At 35.4% G+C, this 18,451-nt stretch overlaps 1 protein-coding gene and 1 pseudogene across 3 annotated transcripts in view; both read right to left on the reverse strand.

Annotated features, from left to right (window-relative positions):
* Positions 1-4,542: 4,542 nt before the first annotated feature.
* On the reverse strand, positions 4,543-4,947 carry LOC148947095 (ATP-dependent chromatin remodeler CHD8 pseudogene; annotated as a pseudogene).
* Positions 4,948-5,939: 992 nt separating this feature from the next.
* The window catches only part of LOC148947096 (ATP-dependent chromatin remodeler CHD9-like), a 47,223-nt gene continuing 34,711 nt past the window's right edge, over positions 5,940-18,451 (reverse strand). For all 3 annotated transcript variants that reach the window (XM_089097260.1, XM_089097259.1, XM_089097261.1), the window contains 2 exons: positions 17,948-18,075; positions 5,940-6,080 (listed from right to left, as the gene is read on the reverse strand). In XM_089097260.1, the coding sequence (XP_088953386.1) occupies positions 6,059-6,080; positions 17,948-18,075 (150 nt within the window). In that variant the 3' untranslated portion in view covers positions 5,940-6,058. The remainder of the gene's footprint in view (positions 6,081-17,947; positions 18,076-18,451) is intronic.

Raw genomic sequence — 18,451 nt, forward strand, 5'->3', positions numbered from 1 at the left:
GTAAAGTTGTGGCTGAAAAAGATGAGTAGTTCAACTTGTAAAATTAGTTTAGGATGGACATTAGGAAAGGAACTTGTTCTGAAATTACTTTGAAAAGTATTGTTTGTTGTTGAGGTATTCAAAAAGTCGGAAAGTAAAGTTGTGGGTGAAAAAGATGAGTAGTTCAACTTGTAGAAATAGTTTAGGAAGGACAATACGTAAAGAACTTGTTCAGAAATACTTTTGAAAAGTATTACTTGGTGTTGGGGTATTCAAAATGCTGTAATATAAAGTTATCGGTGAAGAGGATGGTAGTTCAACTTGTAAAATGGGTTTTGGAGAGACATTAGGAAGGGAACTTGTTCCGAAATGCCCTTTGAAAAGTATTGCTTGGTGTTAGGGTATTCAAAAAGCAGTAAAGTAAAGTTGTGGGTGAAAAAAATTGGTACTTCAAGTTGTAAGATGGGTTTAGGATGGAACTTAAGAAAAGAACTTGTTTTGAAATGTCCTTTGAAAAGTATTGCTTGGTGTTGGGGTATTCAAAAAGTCATAAAGTAAAGTTGTGGGTGAAAAAGATATGTACTTCAACTTGTAAAATGGGTTTAGGAGGGATATTATGAAAAAAACTTTTTCTGAAATGTTCTTTGAAAACAATTGCTTGGTGTTAGGGTATTCAAAAAGTCCTAAAGTAAAGTTGTGGGCGAAAAAGATGATTATTTCAACATGTAAAATGGGTTTAGGTGGGATATTATGAAAAGAACTTTTTCTGAAAGGATATAAAAAGCCTTTTGAAAAGTATTGCTTGATGTTGAGGTATTCAAAAAGTCGTAAAGTAAAGTTGTTGGTGAAAAGGATGAGTACTTCAAATTGTAAAATTGGTTTAGAAGGTTCATTATGAAACGAACTTGTTCTGAAAAAAATATAAAAAAGCCTTTTGAAAGGTATTGCTTGATGTTGGGGTATGCAAAAACCCGTAAAGTAAAGTTGTGGTGAAAAGGATGGGTACCTTCAACTTGTCAAATTGGTTTAGAAGGGACATTACATAAGGAACTTGTTCTGAAAAAATATAAAAAAGCCTTTTGAAAGGTATTGCTTGATGTTGGGGTATGCAAAAACCCGTAAAGTTAATTTTTGGTAAAAAGATGAGTACTTCAACTTGTAAAATTGGTTTAGAAGGGACATTACATAAAGAAATTGTTTTGAAAAGATATAAAAAAGCCTTTTGAAAAGTATTGCTTGATGTTTTGGAGTAATCAAAATGTCGTAGTGTGAAATTTTGGTTAGAAAGAATGAGTACTTCAACCTTTAAAATAGATTTAATGAGTACAATACATAAAGAAATTGTTCTTAAAAGATATGAAAAAGCATTTTGAATAGTAATACCTGATGTTCTGTTATTCAAAAAGTCGTAAACTTAAGTTCTGGGGAAAAGGATGCGTACTTCAACTTGTAAAATTGGTTTAGAAGGGACATTACATAAAGAACTCGTTTTTAAAAATATTAAAAAGCCTTTGGAAAAGAATTGCTTGATGTTGTGGTATACAAAAAGTCGTAAAGTAATGTTGTGGGTGAAAAAGATGAGTAGTTCAACCTGTAAAATTGGTTTAGGGAGGACTATACATAAAGAACTTGTTCTGAAAAGATATGAAAAAGCCTTTTGAAAAGTATTGCTTGATGTTGTGGTTATTCAAAAAGCATTAAAGTAAAGTTCTGGTGAAAAGGATGAGTAGTTCAACTTGTAAAATTGGTTTAGAAGGGGCATCACATAAAGAAATTGTTCTGAAAATATATAAAAAAGTATTTTGAAATGTAATGCCTGATGTTGTGTTATTCAAAAAGTCTTAAAGTAAAGTTGTGTTGAAAAGGATGAGTGGTTCAAATTGTAAAGTTGGTTTAGAGAGGACTATGCATAAAGAGCTTGTTCTGAAAGGATATAAAAAAGTATTGCTTGATGTTGGGGTATTAAAAAAGTCATAGAGTAAAGTTGTGGTTGGAAAGCATGAGTAGTTCAACTTTTAAAATTGATTTAGACAGGACATTACGTAAAGAAATTGTTCTGAAAAGATATAAAAAAGCCTTTGAAAGTATTGCTTGATGTTGTGGGTATGCAAAAAGCCGTAATGTAATGTTGTGGTGAAAAGGTTGAGTAGTTCAATCAGTAAAATTGGTTTAGAAGGGACATTAAGAAAGGAACTTGTTCTGAAAATCTTTTTGAAAAGTATTGCTTGATGTTGTGGTATTCAAAAAGTCTTAAATTAAAGTTATGGTGAAAAGGATGACTAGTTCTACTTGTAAATATGGTTTGGGAGGGACATTACATAAAGAACTTGTTCTGAAAAATTATAATAATTCCTTTTGGTAAGTATTGCCTGATGTTGTGGCATTCAAAAAGTTACAAAGTAAAGTTGGGGTGAAAAGGATGTATAGTTCAAACCGTAAAATATGTTTAGAAGAGACATTACGTAAAGATCTTGTTCTGACAAAATATAATAAAGCCCTTTGAAAAGTATTGCTAGATGTTTTGGGTATGCAAAAAGCAGTAAAGTAAAGTTGTTGATGAAAAGGATAAGCAGTTCAAGTTGTAAAATTGTTTTAGGAGGGACATTACATAAAGAACTTGTTCTGAAAAAATATAAAAAGCCTTTTGAAATTTATTGCTTGATGTTGTGGGTATGCGAAAAGCAGTAAAGTAAAGCTGTGGTGAAAAGGATGAGTAGTTCAACTTGTAAAATTGGTTTAGAAGGGACATTAAGAAAGGAACTCGTTCTGAAATGCCTTTTGAAAAGTATTGCTTGGTGTTAGGGTATTCAAAAAGTCCTAAAGTAAAGTTGGGGGCGAAAAAGATGAGTAGTTCAACATGTAAAATTGGTTTGGGAAGGACATTACGTAAAGAACTTGTTCTGAAATGCCTTTTGTAAAGTATTGCTTGATTTTGTGGGTATGCAAAAAGCTGTAAAGTAAAGTTGAGGCTGAAAAAGATGAGTAGTTCAACCTGTAAAATGGGTTTAGGTGGGATATTATGAAAAGAACTTGTTCTGAAATGGCTTTTGTAAAGTATTGCTTGATGTTTTGGTATTCAAAAATTCTTAGAGTAGAGTTGTGGGTGAAAAGGATGAGTAATTCAACTTGTAAAATTGGTTTAGGAGGGACATTAGGTAAGAACTTGTTCTGAAATGATATATTTGAGGGGAACCAAAATGTTGGGGGTTGGGGCACTTTTGTGTCTCAAATGCGCAAATAAAAAATACTAAAAAATGGGGCATCGGGGCGCTTTTGGGGGCCTGGGGAGGGAGGGGTCTTTGGGGGCTCGGGGCCTTTGGAGGCCGGGGGGTTCCTTCGGGGTTGGGGTAGGGGGTCAGGGCCCTTTGGAGTTGGGGTAGAGGACCTTACAACACTGTTCAAATGCAACTTGTGTATTACAACGACCACAGAGTTTCACCTTCAAAACATCTTCTAAAATCATCTTCTAAAATGCCTCAAACGGTTTCGCTTAAATCATCTTCTAAAATGTCTAAAATGGTTTCGCCCAAATAATCCCAAAACGTAATTTCTGCGTTTTCCTTTTGTTTTGGCATCCCTTCGCTGTCACATTTAAAATTCCTAGGAAACCCTTTCCCGCGTTAATCTTTTCAGCTCTAAAATCAAAACATTTTCCCCACCGTTAATATGCATGTGCAAACTTCTGCCCAGAGACAATTCTCCTGGACGAATATCAACAAATCAATCGACCTTGACATCATCCATCAGTCATTAATAAACTTCGCCCGGAGACAATTCTCCTAGACGAACACCAACAAATCAATCAACCTTGTCATCATCCATCAGACATTAATAAACTTCACCCGGAGATAATTCTCCTGGACGAACACCAACAAATCAATTCCTTGGAAACGTGTTCTCCCTGGGGATTCTATGCCCATATATGGTGTACTGTCAGGAGTTATAGGGTCCCCCCTACAAATATCAAACTTCAGGGTCAAAGGAAGGTCCCTCTCCAATACATGGAATAATTTCTCTTTATTCTACTGTCAGTCTTTATTTTCATTTGAAAAAAGAAACAACTTTTTTTTATTTAATACAGAAAAAGAGCTAACATTGTCGACCGTTTTGCTTATAGCAATACAAAGTGCTTATAATTATGTGTTATCTGTTATCTGGGAATGCAAACATTAGCAAATAATTTATTATCATCTATGATAATTCAGTCTGGAACACACTTATAATTTTCAAAAATTTGAATCAGGACCACAACGTGGGAGCAAGTTTTGGCTCAAGCATAAGTTCCTTGTAGTTTAAAAATCAGATGCACTAGTCACCTTTTTTAATTAGATCTTCAATTTCCTTCTTAGAAAGTTGCTTTCCTAGCCTCCCACAGCCAGATATGCCAGCAGATGCTACATCCTTATCATCACTTCATTTTGCACTTTGAGAAGTGTTCATACTTTGAAGAAAAGCTTTATCAAGTCCAAGCTTTTTAGAGGCTTTGTCAAACATTTCTCTTTCATATGTGTTTCTAGTAATCAATCGGTAAACTTTCACTGTTTCTGATTGTCCAATCCGATGTCACCTTGCCTGTGCTTGTAAATCATTCTGAGGGTTCCAATCAGAATCATAAATAATCACTGTACCGGCAGCAGTTAAATTAATACCTAAGCCGCCGGCCATTGTACATAAGAGGAATACGAATCGATCTGAGTCCGGTTTTGAATAGCGATCAATCGCCGCTTGCCGGAGGTTACCCGTAATACGACCGTCAATCCTTTCGTAAGGATATTTCTGATAAATAAGATAATCTTCAAGTATATCTAAACATTTGACAATTTGTGAAAATATTAAAACTCGATGTCCTGCTGCTTTGAGCTTTTGCAGCAATTTATTAACAAGTACAAGTTTGCCAGAGGACTGAACAAGTGACCTAAAATAGAGTTCATCATGATCGAAGTCATGACCATCCACTGATTGCTTCATATCATACTGAATTTGATCTTCAGCACCGTTTAAGAGAAAATGATGAATACAACATTTTCTTACTTACATCATAGTGTTAATTAAATTCGGAATGTTTTGATAGTTAGTTCTTTTCTGCAAGAATGAAAAGTTACGTTATAATATTCCTCTATAATATTTCTTTTGAATATTAGTCAGTTCAACTTGGACGATGGTCTCAGTTTTGGGAGCCAAATTTTTCTCAACGTCCTCTTTCAGTCGTCTTAACATCATTGGCTTCAATAAAGCTTATAGTTTCTGCACATGCTCTTCTGTCACCAGATCCCCAAACTCCCACAAAAAACATTCACTATTATTAAACTGCTGAGGCTCAAGGAAATTCAAAAGTGAAAATAACTCACTAATATTATTTTGCAACGGAGTACCAGAGAGAAGAACACGATGCTCGGTATTCAACAGTCTCAAACCTTTCAGTAATTTACAATTTTTGTTTTTCAGCCTATGAGCTTCATCAATAATACACAATCTCCATGGAAAACTTCTCAGTTCAACGCAATCTGTAATAATAACTTCAAAAGTAGTAATTAAAACGTTAAACTTAAAAGCGTCCTTCACTCTTTTCCCGTTTTCATCCTTAAAATACAGCTCATATTACAGTAGACAGAATATAGCAGTATGATCATTCTCTATCTCTCCCATTATAAAAACCCGGACAGGGGTGCGAGTGGAAAGAAACAGGCTAAACAAGCTAAGGCAGAAAGAAGTGGGAGGAGCTTTTTGTTCACGATGACCAGAAATGATCTGCGTTAAGCTTACTGGTATATTCAGAAACAGGCTAAACAAGCTAAGGTAGAAAGAAGTGGGAGGAGCTTTTTGTTCACGATGACCAGAAATGATCTGCGATAAGCTTACTGTCTATAAACTGTGGCTCATATTCAGTAATCATATTTCTACTATTGGATGATCCATGATAAACAATGACGGTCATATTTGTCCAAGTTTCACAATTTCTCTTTGCCAATTCGGAATTGTTGATAATGGCGCAACGACAAGGAAAGGACCACGTATACCACACTTGAACACGGCATCAATAAATGTCAGTGACTGGCTAGTTTTACCAAGACCCATCTCGTCAGCCAGAATACATATTCCGCCTTAAATCAAAAGATATCAATTAAAAATCGCAAGTCTTGAAGGGTTATAGAACATAACTCTTTTTCTTGTCCAAGGATTAATGTTCCAAAAGAGTGATTGAAATTCTAATGATAATAAATAACGAAAAAAATAAAGCGTTCTGCGTTCCATAGGCTTGTAGCAACAAATGTTTTTGTAATCTTTGGGCGTTCCATAGGAAACTGCAATTATTGAACTGCGTTCAATAGCGCTTATCAGAACCAATTAAAATAATTATTTGGTTGTACTGCGTCAAAGCTCAATAGGCTGCAATTCGTTTTTTCTTGATAGAAAATTCTTGTTGTATTTATGTATAGAGAAAAATTAAAAATTAAATTAAAAATCTTCATCGAACATTCTGCCAGAATCTTCCTTAAAAGGTGTTATGGAAATGCAAAATTTTTAATTTTTTTTTTACTTTTTAACTATAATTTTTGCTGCAATGGGAATACCATAGGTGTATAGAGGGAAAGTTATACCAATAGACTTTGGCCTTTTCTTCCAATTATCAAATTATTCACGTAAAATTAACCTTACTGTTCAAATGGCGTTCAATAGAGCATATTACACTCACTCAAAAAGTAATTTCAATTAATGAAAATCAGATCTAATTTGTAAAAATCAGATCATATTTGTGATTCAAGGGCACCAACAATAGAAATAACACCAAAACTAATCGATATAATCGAAAATATATCAAGAAACATTAAAATAGACAAGCTAAATGAATGGAGAGACAAAAATGGAACATGGTGAGCAAATAGAAAACAAATACTTAATTTGAAAGAAAACTATATGAAAAGCTTAATAAAAAAGAAAGCAGTATTATGTTTACACTGAGATCTACCCATGCTGGTACCCATGCATATAAAGCCAAGTTCTTAGGTGAAAGTGAAAATTGTGTTAAATGGGGCCAAGTTGAAACTACATAGCACGTATTAATTGGATGCCAAAGATAGAGAACAGAAAAAAAAGAAATAACAGAATTCTTAAAGAAAATTAGAAGACCACTCAGTTCAACTGTGTTACTATGTGACATAGAAGACGGCAAGCTGGCAGTTGAGACGGTTAAGCTACCAACAAAATTCTTGAAGAAGATTGGAAGAACAGTGACCATCTAAATAAATCAATCAACAGAAGATTCCGTCCTAAGGCCACCAGACAAGAGAGGACGGTTAATCAACCATCGTCCCCATCATCAAATAAGATCTGTTGAACACGGGGCATGCTTTATATTAGGGGAAACGTTAGAACTTAAAGGACACACACAAAGGATGTTCAAGGAGTGGCTTGTGTTATGAAAAAAAGAGTAGGATGCGCTTGTGTTGCACACACTTAAGAGGTATATTTTTAAACTACAGCTTTAGTCTGTTTTTAAATGGAAGCCCCTGTCAGATCCATTTTCCCTTCACAGCTCTTCTTTTAATGCATGAGAAAAAATATTAGTTTTTGATAAATCGTTATTAATCTGAGATTTAGACTATACATTTTACGCTATTTGTAAGATATTACATGTTCCATCAACAGCTAAGAAATACTACTAAGTAAACTCATTTGCACATCTATTTTTATTTTATTTTTTTTTTAATATCAATTTTTGACAAGAAAATGAAAGCAAATTAAACTTGGTACATTACTATATCATGGGAAGAGGTGCTGTTTAGGTATTTTCCCTAATAGTGTGCCATTCAAAATATATATATAAATATATAAATATATATACATATATATATATATATATATATATATATATATATATATATATATATATATATATATATATATATATATATATGTATATATATATATATATATATATATATATATATATATATATATATATATATATATATATATATATATATATATATATATATATATATATATATATATATATATATATATATATATATATATATTTCACTTAATATGATTAGTCACATTTTAAAAACTCAAGAAAGCCAGTTATAGAAAACTTGAACATTTGAATTCATTCACTAGAACGGAAATCAATTTATTTCATCATTTTAGGACAATTTTTCGTTAAAAGACAAAAACAAGCAAGGAAACTCAAAATACTACTAAATCATAGCTAAGGTAAATTTTTTTTTCAAATGTTATGTCACTCAAACGATAATATTTACCGTTGGAACATTTATAATAATTCATTAATATGAAAATCTGGCTTAGGCTGAAAATTCGGTAAAATTTGAAATTTTTTTGACATAAGCAAAATTTTGAAAATTTGGAAATTAGGCTGAAAATTTGGTTTCCTGAAACGAGATTAACCAACATTTCTGACACGGGGCACGTTTCTAAAACAAACCTTAAGTAGGACCTAAGCTATTATTCTTTTCTCCATTTATTCATGTATTTAGTCACTAAAAGTTCTATAGTTAACTGGGAAATCAAAAAGAAGACTAGTTAAGGGAGCTTAATTCACGAAACCTGAATATTCACCCTTTATTAACATAAGCCTGTATGGCGGTAATCAACTAATTGATTCATATAACGGTAATACAACTGGTAGTTCAAAGCAAATTTAACTAAGTTTTTAGTAAAACTATTATCCAATTTTTTGAAGCACAAATTTTTAGCAGGGAAACAAGCAAAAAATAAGAGTTGCCTGAAATAATTTATATTATACCAGAGTATGGGAGACAATAGTAGAGAGGGGGTACCAGCCCCACGATTCACCCCTGCTGCCACCTACAACTTTTTTTAACATCAAATATGGGCATAGAGTCCCTAGGGCAGATGGATTTCTGAGAAAGTGATTGCGTAATCAATTGGGAATTTGGAACACCTGTGCTGTCAGTCATTAATCAAATTGTTTCCAGGCAAAGCTTAATAATGTCTGACAGGTAATGTCAACATTTCTCCAGGAATAGATCCAAGTCATTAATGTCTTTGCCTCGGAAACAACTCTTTTGGTCGAACTCCAAATGATATTAATAACCAAACGCCATGGAAACAATTCTCCAAGAAACATCTTAGCGATGAATTGTTTTAGCGCGCGAAAAGGTTTCTTTGTAATTTCAAATGCGTCAGCGCAGAGATGCCAAAAACAAAAGGAACACGCTGAAATTACGTTTAGGGATTATTTGGGCGAAACTGTTTTAGACAGGTTATGGAATTATTTCGGTGAACCAGTTAGACATTTTAAAAGAAGATTTTAGAAGAGGATTTGAGGGTGAAACTCTGTGGTCGTTATACTACACAAGTTGTATTTTAACAGTGTTGTGAGGTCCTCTACCCCAACCCCAAAGGGTTCCTCATACCCCACCCCAACCCCGAAGGAAGCCCCCGGTCCCCAAAGGTCCACCGGGCTCCCAAAGGACCAATCGGCCCTCAAGTGCCCCCCAGACCCCCAAAGGCCCATCGGACTCCCAAAAGACCACCGGGCTCCCAAAGGGCCCCCCGGACCCCCAAAGGCCCTCACCCGGTCCCCAAAGGTCCACCGGGCTCCCAAAGGACCAATCGGCCCTCAAGTGCCCCCCAGACCCCCAAAGGGCCGCCCCCGGCCCCCCAAGGCCCCCCGGGCTCCCAAAAGACCACCGGACTCTCAAAGGGACCCCCGGACCCCCCAAGGCCCCCCAGGCGCCCCAAGGCCCCCCCGGCCCTCAAGGGCCCCCCCAGACTCCCAAAGGACCCCCAGCACCCCAAAGGCCCCTGAGTCTCCATTTTTTAATACTTTTTTTGGCTTTATTATATCTTTTCAGAACATGTTATTTTCTTAATATCCATCCTAAACCCATTTTACAAGTTGAAGTACCCATCCCTTTCACCCATAACTTTACTTTACTAATTTTTGAATGCTCTAACACCAAGAAATACTTTTCAAAAGGCACTTCAGAACCAGTTCCTTTCTTTATGTCCCTCCTAAACCCATTTTATAAATTGAAGTACTCATCCTTTTCACCTAAAATTTTACTTTACAGCATTTTGAATGCTCCAACACCAAGCAATACTTTTCAAACGGCATTTCAGAACAAGTTCTTTTCTTAATGTCCCTCCTAAACCCATTTTACAAGTTTAAGTACCCAACTTTTTCACCCAGAACTATACTTCACAGCTTTTCGAATGCCCACAACACCAAGGAATACTTTTCAAAGGGCATTTCAGAGCAAGTTCCTTTCTTAATGTCCCTCCTAAACCAATTTTACAAGTTGAAGCATCCAACCTTTTCACTCACAACTTTACTTTACAGCTTTTTGGATGCCTCAACACCAAGAAATACTTTTCAAAAGGCATTTCAGAGCAAGTTCCTTTCTTAATGTCCCTTTCTAAACCCATTTTCCAACTTGAAGTACCAATCCTTTTCACCCACAACTTTACTTTACAGGTTTTGAATGCTCCAACACCAAGCAATACCTTTCAAAAGACATTTCAGAGCAACTTCTTTTCTTAATGTCACTTCTAAACCCATTTTCCAACTTGAAGTACCCATCCTTTTCACTCACAACTTTACTTTACAGCTTTTTGGATACCTCAACACCAAGAAATACTTTTCAAAAGGCATTTCAGAGCAAGTTCCTTTCTTAATATCCCTCCTAAAACCATATTACAAGTTGAAGCATCCATCCATTTCACCCAAAACTTTACTTTACAGCTTTTTGGATACCTCAACACCAAAATATACCTTTCAAAAGGCATTTCAGAGCAACATCCTTTCTTAATGTCCCTTCTAAACCCATTTTCCAACTTGAAGTACCCGTCTTTTTCACCACAACTTTACTTTACGACTTTTTTCCACACCTAAACATCAAGCAATACTTTTCAAAAGGCTCTATTATATTTTTTCAGAACAAGTTTTTTCTTAATGTCCTTCATAAACCAATTTTACAAGTTGAAGTAGTTATCTTTTTCAACACAACTTAATTTTACGACTTTTTGCACACCTCAAGATCAAGCAATACTTTTCAAAAGACATTTCAGAGCAAGTTCCTTTGCTAATGTCCCTTCTGAACCCATTTTAGAACTTGAAGTACCCATCCTTTTCACCCACAACTTTACTTTACAGCTTTTTGGATATCTCAACACCAAGCAATACTTTTCAAATGTCATTTCAGAGCAAGTTCCTTTCTTAATGTCCCTCCTAAACCAATTTTACAAGTTCCTTTCTTAATGTCCCTCCTAAACCAATTTTACAAGTTGAAGCATCCATCCTTTTCACTCACAATTTTACTTTACAGCTTTTTGGATGCCTCAACACCAAGAAATACCATTCAAAAGACATTTCAGAGCAACTTCTTTTCTTAATGTCCCTTCTAAACCTATTTTACAACTTGAAGTAGCCATTCTTTTCACCCACAACTTTACTTTACAACTTTTTGGATATCTCAAAACCAAGCAATACATTTCAAAGGGCATTTAGGAGCAAGTTTCTTTCTGCAAATTACTCCTACACCCATTTTACAAGTTGAAGCATCAACCCATTTCACCTACAACTTTACTTGACAGATGTTTTGCTCTTTTGAATGTGACAATATCATGCAATACTTTTCAAAGACATTTAAGAACAAGTTCTTTTAATAATTTCAATTATAAACCCATTTTACAAGTTGAAGTAACCATCCTTTTCATCCACAACTTTACTCTACAGCTTTTTGAATGCTCCAACATCAAACAATACTTTTCAAAGACATTTCAGAACAAGTTCTTTTCTTAGTGACCGTCTTAAACCCATTTTACAAATTGAAGTACTCATCCTTTTCACCTAAAATTTTACTTTACAGCTTTTTGAATGCTCCTACACCAAGCAATACTTTTCAAAGGGCATTTCAGAACAAGTTCTTTTCTTAATGTCCCTATTAAACCCATTTTACAAGTTTAAGTACCCAACTTTTTCACCCAGAACTATACTTCACAGCTTTTCGAATGCCCACAACACCAAGCAATACTTTTCAAAAGGCATTTCAGAACAAGTTATTTTCTTAATGTCCTTCCTAAGCCCATTTTAAATGTTGAAGTTACCAACCTTTTCACCCGCAACTATACTTTACAGCTTTTTGGATACCTCAACACCAAGAAATACTTTTCAAAAGACATTTCAGAGCAAGTTCCTTCTTAATGTCCGTTTTAAACTCATTTTATAAGTTGAAGCATCATGCCTTTTCACCAACAACTTTACTTTAAAGCTTTTTGGATACCCCAACACCAAGAAATACCTTTCAAAAGACATTTCAGAGCAACGTCTCTTCTTAATGTTCATTCTAAACCCATTTTCCAACTTGAAGCACCCAACTTTTTCACCCAGAACTATACTTCACAGCTTTTCGGATACCTCAACATCAAGAAATACCTTTCAAAAGGCATTTCAGAGCAAGTTCCTTTCTTAATGTCCCTTTCCAAACCCATTTTACAACTTGAAGTACCAATCCTTTTCATCCACAACTTTACTTTACATCTTTTTGAATGTTCCAACACAAAGCAATACCTTACAAAAGACATTTCAGAGCAACTTATTTTCTTAATTTCACTTCTAAACACATTTTCCAACTTGAAGTACCCATCCTTTTCACCCACAACTTTACTTTACAGCATTCTGGATACCTCAACACCAAGAAATACTTTTCAAAAGACATTTCAGAGCAAGTTACTTTCTTAATGTCCTTCCTAAACCCATATTAAAAGTTAGAGCATACTTTCATTTCAACAGACACTATAATTTACAGTTTTTTGGATACCTCAACACCAAAATATACCTTTCAAAAGGCATTTCAGAGCACCATCCTATCTTAATGTCCCTTCTAAGCCAATTTTTCAACTTGAATTACCCGTCTTTTTCACCACAACTTTACCTTACGACTTTTTTCCACACCCAAACATCAAGCAATACTTTTCAAAAGGCTCTATTATATTTTTTCAGAACAAGTTTTTTCTTAATGTCCTTCATAAACCAATTTTACAAGTTGAAGTAGTTATCTTTTCCACCACAACTTTATTTTACGACTTTTTGCACACCTCAAGAAACGTCTCTCCATATTTAAGTTAGGTTAGGTTAGGCTAGATTAAGTTATGTTAGGTTAGGTTAAGTTAGGTTAGGTTAGCCTACGTACGCGCGCGTACGTAGGCTAACCTAACCTAACTTAACCTAACCTAACATAACTTAATCTAGCCTAACCTAACCTAACTTAAATATGGAGAGACGGTTAGCTAGCTAACCTAACCTAACCTACCTAACCTGCCTTAACCTAACTTAATCTAACCTAACTTAATCTGGTCTAACCTAACTTAATCTAGTCTAACCTAATCTAACCTAACCATACTTGCCGGAAAATCCCCCCAGGTTGACTTTGTATTTCTCTCTCACTATGCATGCTTGTTGGAGATTTTTTATTTTCTTTGAAAAAAATTAGAATTGAACTATAACTTTTTTCTTTTCTCTAAGAAAATTCAGAAGAGAACTTTAAATTTCTTTGTGTCTTTGTGAAATTAAGAACTGAAGTGGAAGATTTTTATTTTTCTCTGGAGAAATTAGAATTGAACTGTGAGTTCTTTAATAAAATTCAGACTTGAGTTAACTTTTCATGATCAATGTATAACTTTTTCTATCTTCTATGAAAAATTTAGAATAGTAATTTAATATTTTTCCATCTCTTTGAGAAAAATCTGAACTGAAGTGGAAAATTTTTATTTTTCTTGAAAAATAGAATTGATCTGTAACTTATTTCTTCTCATATGGATAGTTAGGAAAAGAACTTGAACTTTTCTTCACATCAATGAGAAAATTAGCTCCTTATCTTCATAGAGAAATATTCACGATCAATGTGTAACTTTTTCTATCTTTTACAAAAAAATTTGGAGGAGAATTTAAAATTTATGTCTTTGGGGAAACATCTGAACTGAAGTGGAACCTTTTTATATTATTAGGAAAAATAGAATTGATCAAAAACTAATATCTTTTTCATTGAGAAAATTCAGAAGAGAGCTTGAACTTTTCTTCACTTCATTGAGAAATTTTAAATAGAACTTTAAATTTCCTTGTGTCTTTGTGAAATTAAGAACTGAAATGGAAGATTTTTATTTTTTTGGAGAAATTAGAATTGAACTGTAAGTTCTTTAATAAAATTCAGAAGATAACTTGAACTTTCCATCTTCTATGAAAAAATTTGGAACAGTATTTTAAATTTTTTCATCTCTTTGAGAAAAATCTGAACTGAAGTGGAAACTTGCATAATATTGTGGCGTGCACAAAAAAAAATCTGAACTGAAGTGGAAACTTGCATGATATTGTGGTGTGCACAAAAGTTGTAAAGTATAGTTGCGGGTGAAAAGGTTGGGAACTTCAACTTGTAAAATGGGTTTAGGAAGGACATTAAGAAAATAACTTGTTCTGAAATACCTTTTGAAAAGTATTGCTTGGTGTTGTGGGCATTCAAAAAGTTGTGAAGTATAGTTCTGGGTGAAAAAGTTGGGTACTTCAAATTGTAAAATGGGTTTAGGAGGGACATGAAGAAAAAAGTCGTAAAGTAAAGTTGTAGTGAAAAGGATGAGTACTTCAACTTGTAAAATGGGTTTAGGAGGGACATTAAGAAAGGAACTTGTTGTGAAATGCCTTTTGAAAAGTATTGCTTGGTATTGGTTGTAAAGGATTGCTACTTCAACTTGTAAAATGGGTTTAGGAAGGACATTAAGAAAAGAACTTGTTCTGAAATGCTTTTGAAAAGTATTGCTTGATGTTGGGGTATTCGAAAAGCCTTATAGTAGAGTTGTGAGGAAAAGGATGGGTACTTCAATTTGTACAATTGATTTAGGACGGTCACTAAGAAAAGAACTTGTTCTGAAATGTCTTTTGAAAAGTATTGCTTGATGTTGGAGCATTCAAAAAGCTGTAAAGTAAAGTTGTGGGTGAAAAAGATGGTTACTTAAACTTGTAAAATTGGTTTAGGAAGGACATTAAGAAAAAAACTTGTTCTGAAATGCCTTTGAAAAGTATTGCTTGATGTTTGGGTGTGGAAAAAAGTCGTAAAGTAAAGTCGTGGGGAAAAAGATAAGTACTTTAACTTGTAAAATGGGTTTTGGAGGGACATTAGCAAAGGAACTTGCTCTGAAATGTCTTTTGAAAAGTATTGCTTGATCTTGAGGTGTGCAAAAAGTCGTAAAATAAAGTTGTGTGAAAAAGATAACTACTTCAACTTGTAAAATTGGTTTATGAAGGACATTAAGAAAAAACTTGTTCTGAAAAAATATAATAGAGCCTTTTGAAAAGTATTGCTTGATGTTTGGGTGTGGAAAAAAGTCGTAAAGTAAAGTTGTGGTGAAAAAGACGGGTGCTTCAAGTTGGAAAATGGGTTTAGAAGGGACATTATGAAAGGATGTTGCTCTGAAATGCCTTTTGAAAGGTATATTTTGGTGTTGAGGTATCCAAAAAGCTGTAAAGTAAAGTTTTGGGTGAAATGGATGGATGCTTCAACTTGTAAAATGGTTTTAGGAGGGATATTAAGAAAGGAACTTGCTCCGAAATGCCTTTTGAAAAGTATTTCTTGGTGTTGAGGTATCCAAAAAGCTGTAAAGTAAAGTTGTAAGTGAAAAGGATGGGTACTTCAAGTTGGAGAATGGGTTTAGAAGTGACATTAAGAAAATAAGTTGCTCTGAAATGCCTTTGAAAGGTATTGCTTGGTGTTGGGGCATTCAAAAAGCTGTAAAGTAAAGTTGTGGATGAAAAGGATTGGTACTTCAAGTTGTAAAATTGGTTTGGACAGGGACATTAAGAAAGGAACTTGCTCTGAAATGCCTTTTGAAACGTATTTCTTGATGTTGAGGTATCCGAAAAGCTGTGAAGTATAGTTCTGGGTGAAAAAGTTGGGTGCTTCAAGTTGGAAAATGGGTTTAGAATGAACATTAAGAAGAGACGTTGCTCTGAAACGTCTTTTGAAAGGTATTTCTTGGTGTTGGGGTATCCAAAAAGCTCTAAAGTAAAGTTGTGGGTGAAAAGGAAGGATGCTTCAACTTATAAAATGGGTTTAGAAAGGACATTAAGAAGGAACTTGCTCTGAAATGTCTTTTGAAAAGTATTTCTTGGTGTTGAGGTATCCAAAAAACTGTAAAGTATAGTTGCGGGTGAAAAGGTTGGGAACTTCAACATGTAAAATGGGTTTAGGAAGGACATTAAGAAAATAACTTGTTCTGAAATGCCTTTTGAAAGTATTGCTTGGTGTTGTGGGCATTCGAAAAGCTGTGAAGTATAGTTCTGGGTGAAAAAGTTGGGTACTTAAACTTGTAAAATGGGTTTAGGAGGGACATTAAGAAAAGAAATTGTTCTGAAATGCCCTTTGAAAAGTATTGCTTGGCGTTGGAGCATTCAAAAAGCTGTAAAGTAAAATTTTAGGTGAAAAGGATGAGTACTTCAATTTGTAAAATTGGTTTAGGAGGGACATTAAGAAAGGAACTGGTTCTGAAGTGCCTTTTGAAAAGTATTTCTTGGTGTTGGAGCATTCAAAAATTAGTATAGTAAAGTTGTGGGTGAAAGGGATGGGTACTTCAACTTGTAAAATGGGTTTAGGATAGACATTAAGAAAATAACTTGTTCTGAAAAGATATAATAAAGCCAAAAAAATTATTAAAAAATGGAGACTCAGGGGCCTTTGGGGAGCTGGGGGTCCTTTGAGAGTCTCGGGGGGGGCCCTTTCGGGTCGGGGGGTCCTTGGGGCGCCGGGGGGGCCTTGGGGGGTCCGGGGGTCCCTTTGAGAGTCCGGTGGTCGTTTGGGAGCCCGGTGGGCCTTTGGGGGCCCGGGGAGGGCCGTTGGAGGTCTGGGGGCACTTGAGCGCCGATTGGTCCTTTGGGAGCCCGGTGGACCTTGGAGGACCGGGTGAGGGCCTTTGGGGGTCCGGGGGACCCTTTGGAAGCCCGGTGGTCTTTTGGGAGTCCGATGGGCCTTTGGGGGTCTGGGGGGCACTTGAGGGCCGATTGGTCCTTTGGGAGCACGGTGGAGCTTTGGGGTCCGGTGGAGGGCCTTTGGGAGCCTGGTGGTCTTTTGGGAGCCCGGTGGACCTTTGGGGACCGGGGGCTTCCTTCGGGGTTGGGGTGGGGTATGAGGAACCCTTTGGGGTTGGGGTAGAGGACCTCACAACACTGTTAAAATACAACTTGTGTAGTATAACGACCACAGAGTTTCACCCTCAAATCCTCTTCTAAAATCATCTTTTAAATCATCTTTTAAAATGTCTCTAACTGTTTCGCCGAAATAATTCCATAACCTGTCTAAAACTGTTTCGCCCAAATAATCCCTAAACGTAATTTCAGCGTGTTCCTTTTGTTTTTGGCATCTCTGCGCTGACGCATTTGAAATTACAAAGAAACCTTTTCGCGCGCTAAAACAATTCATCGCTAAGATGTTTCTTGAAGAATTGTTTCCATGGCGTTTGGTTATTAATATCATTTGGAGTTCGACCAAAAGAGTTGTTTCCGAGGCAAAGACATTAATGACTTGGATCTATTCCTGGAGAAATGTTGACAGTACCTGTCAGACATTATTAAACTTTGCCTGGAAACAATTTGATTAATGACTGACAGCACAGGTGTTCCAAATTCCCAATTGATTACGCAATCACTTTCTCAGAAATCCATCTGCCCTAGGGACTCTATGCCCATATTTGATGTTAAAAAAAGTTGTAGGTGGCAGCAGGGGTGAATCGTCTCGGGGTGCTACCCCCCTCTCTACTGACAATCCAACCACTTCTCTGGATATGTGACAATCAAACAGTTGTTTTTTTAGACGAAGCTTGCAGCAAGGTATTAACGTTTGAACACATGTTTTTAAAGAATTTGTGAAAGTAATAGATAATTTCTTTGGAAGAAATAAGACAAGATACAAGAAAAAGGGAAGCTAGAAATAAGACTTACCCATTATACCAGGAAAAGAAGAGCCAGTTGAGACCTTCTAGTTGGTACTCCCGTAATGTATTACCACCCAAATAAACTGGAGACTCTTCAAGCTTTTTCCACTCGTTTGGTTTGGGTCGTGATTTCTTCTGTAAAATTATGGGATAGTTGATGTGGACGTAGAATTAGAAAATTAAGGTTACAAAATTTGAAACTTGTCAGTTCGATCTGTTCTACTCATAGAACAAACCCTGAGAAGACAGTGCTCGGTATTAGCATGGCTACAGTCATAATTCTATTCCAAAGGTAAAATTAAGATCAACATATTAATGCACAAAATATTAGACATATTGTAGTGTCTTGAACAGAGCTAAGGAGTTCATCAAACAGTTCGTGGTAACGAACGGTAAGTAACGAGCGACCCGGCTCAATGGTAACCGAAAATAAAAAAACAGAAATTTGATACCACTAGATGCATCAAAAGAATCAAATTTTAATGCTGATTTCAAATATATAAGTTTCATC

The sequence above is a fragment of the Artemia sp. Qi Xiang Cuo genome, chromosome 11 (genome assembly GCF_049724085.1).
Source record: "Artemia sp. Qi Xiang Cuo chromosome 11, ASM4972408v1, whole genome shotgun sequence".
In the NCBI taxonomy this organism is placed as follows: Eukaryota; Metazoa; Arthropoda; class Branchiopoda; order Anostraca; family Artemiidae; genus Artemia; species Artemia sp. Qi Xiang Cuo.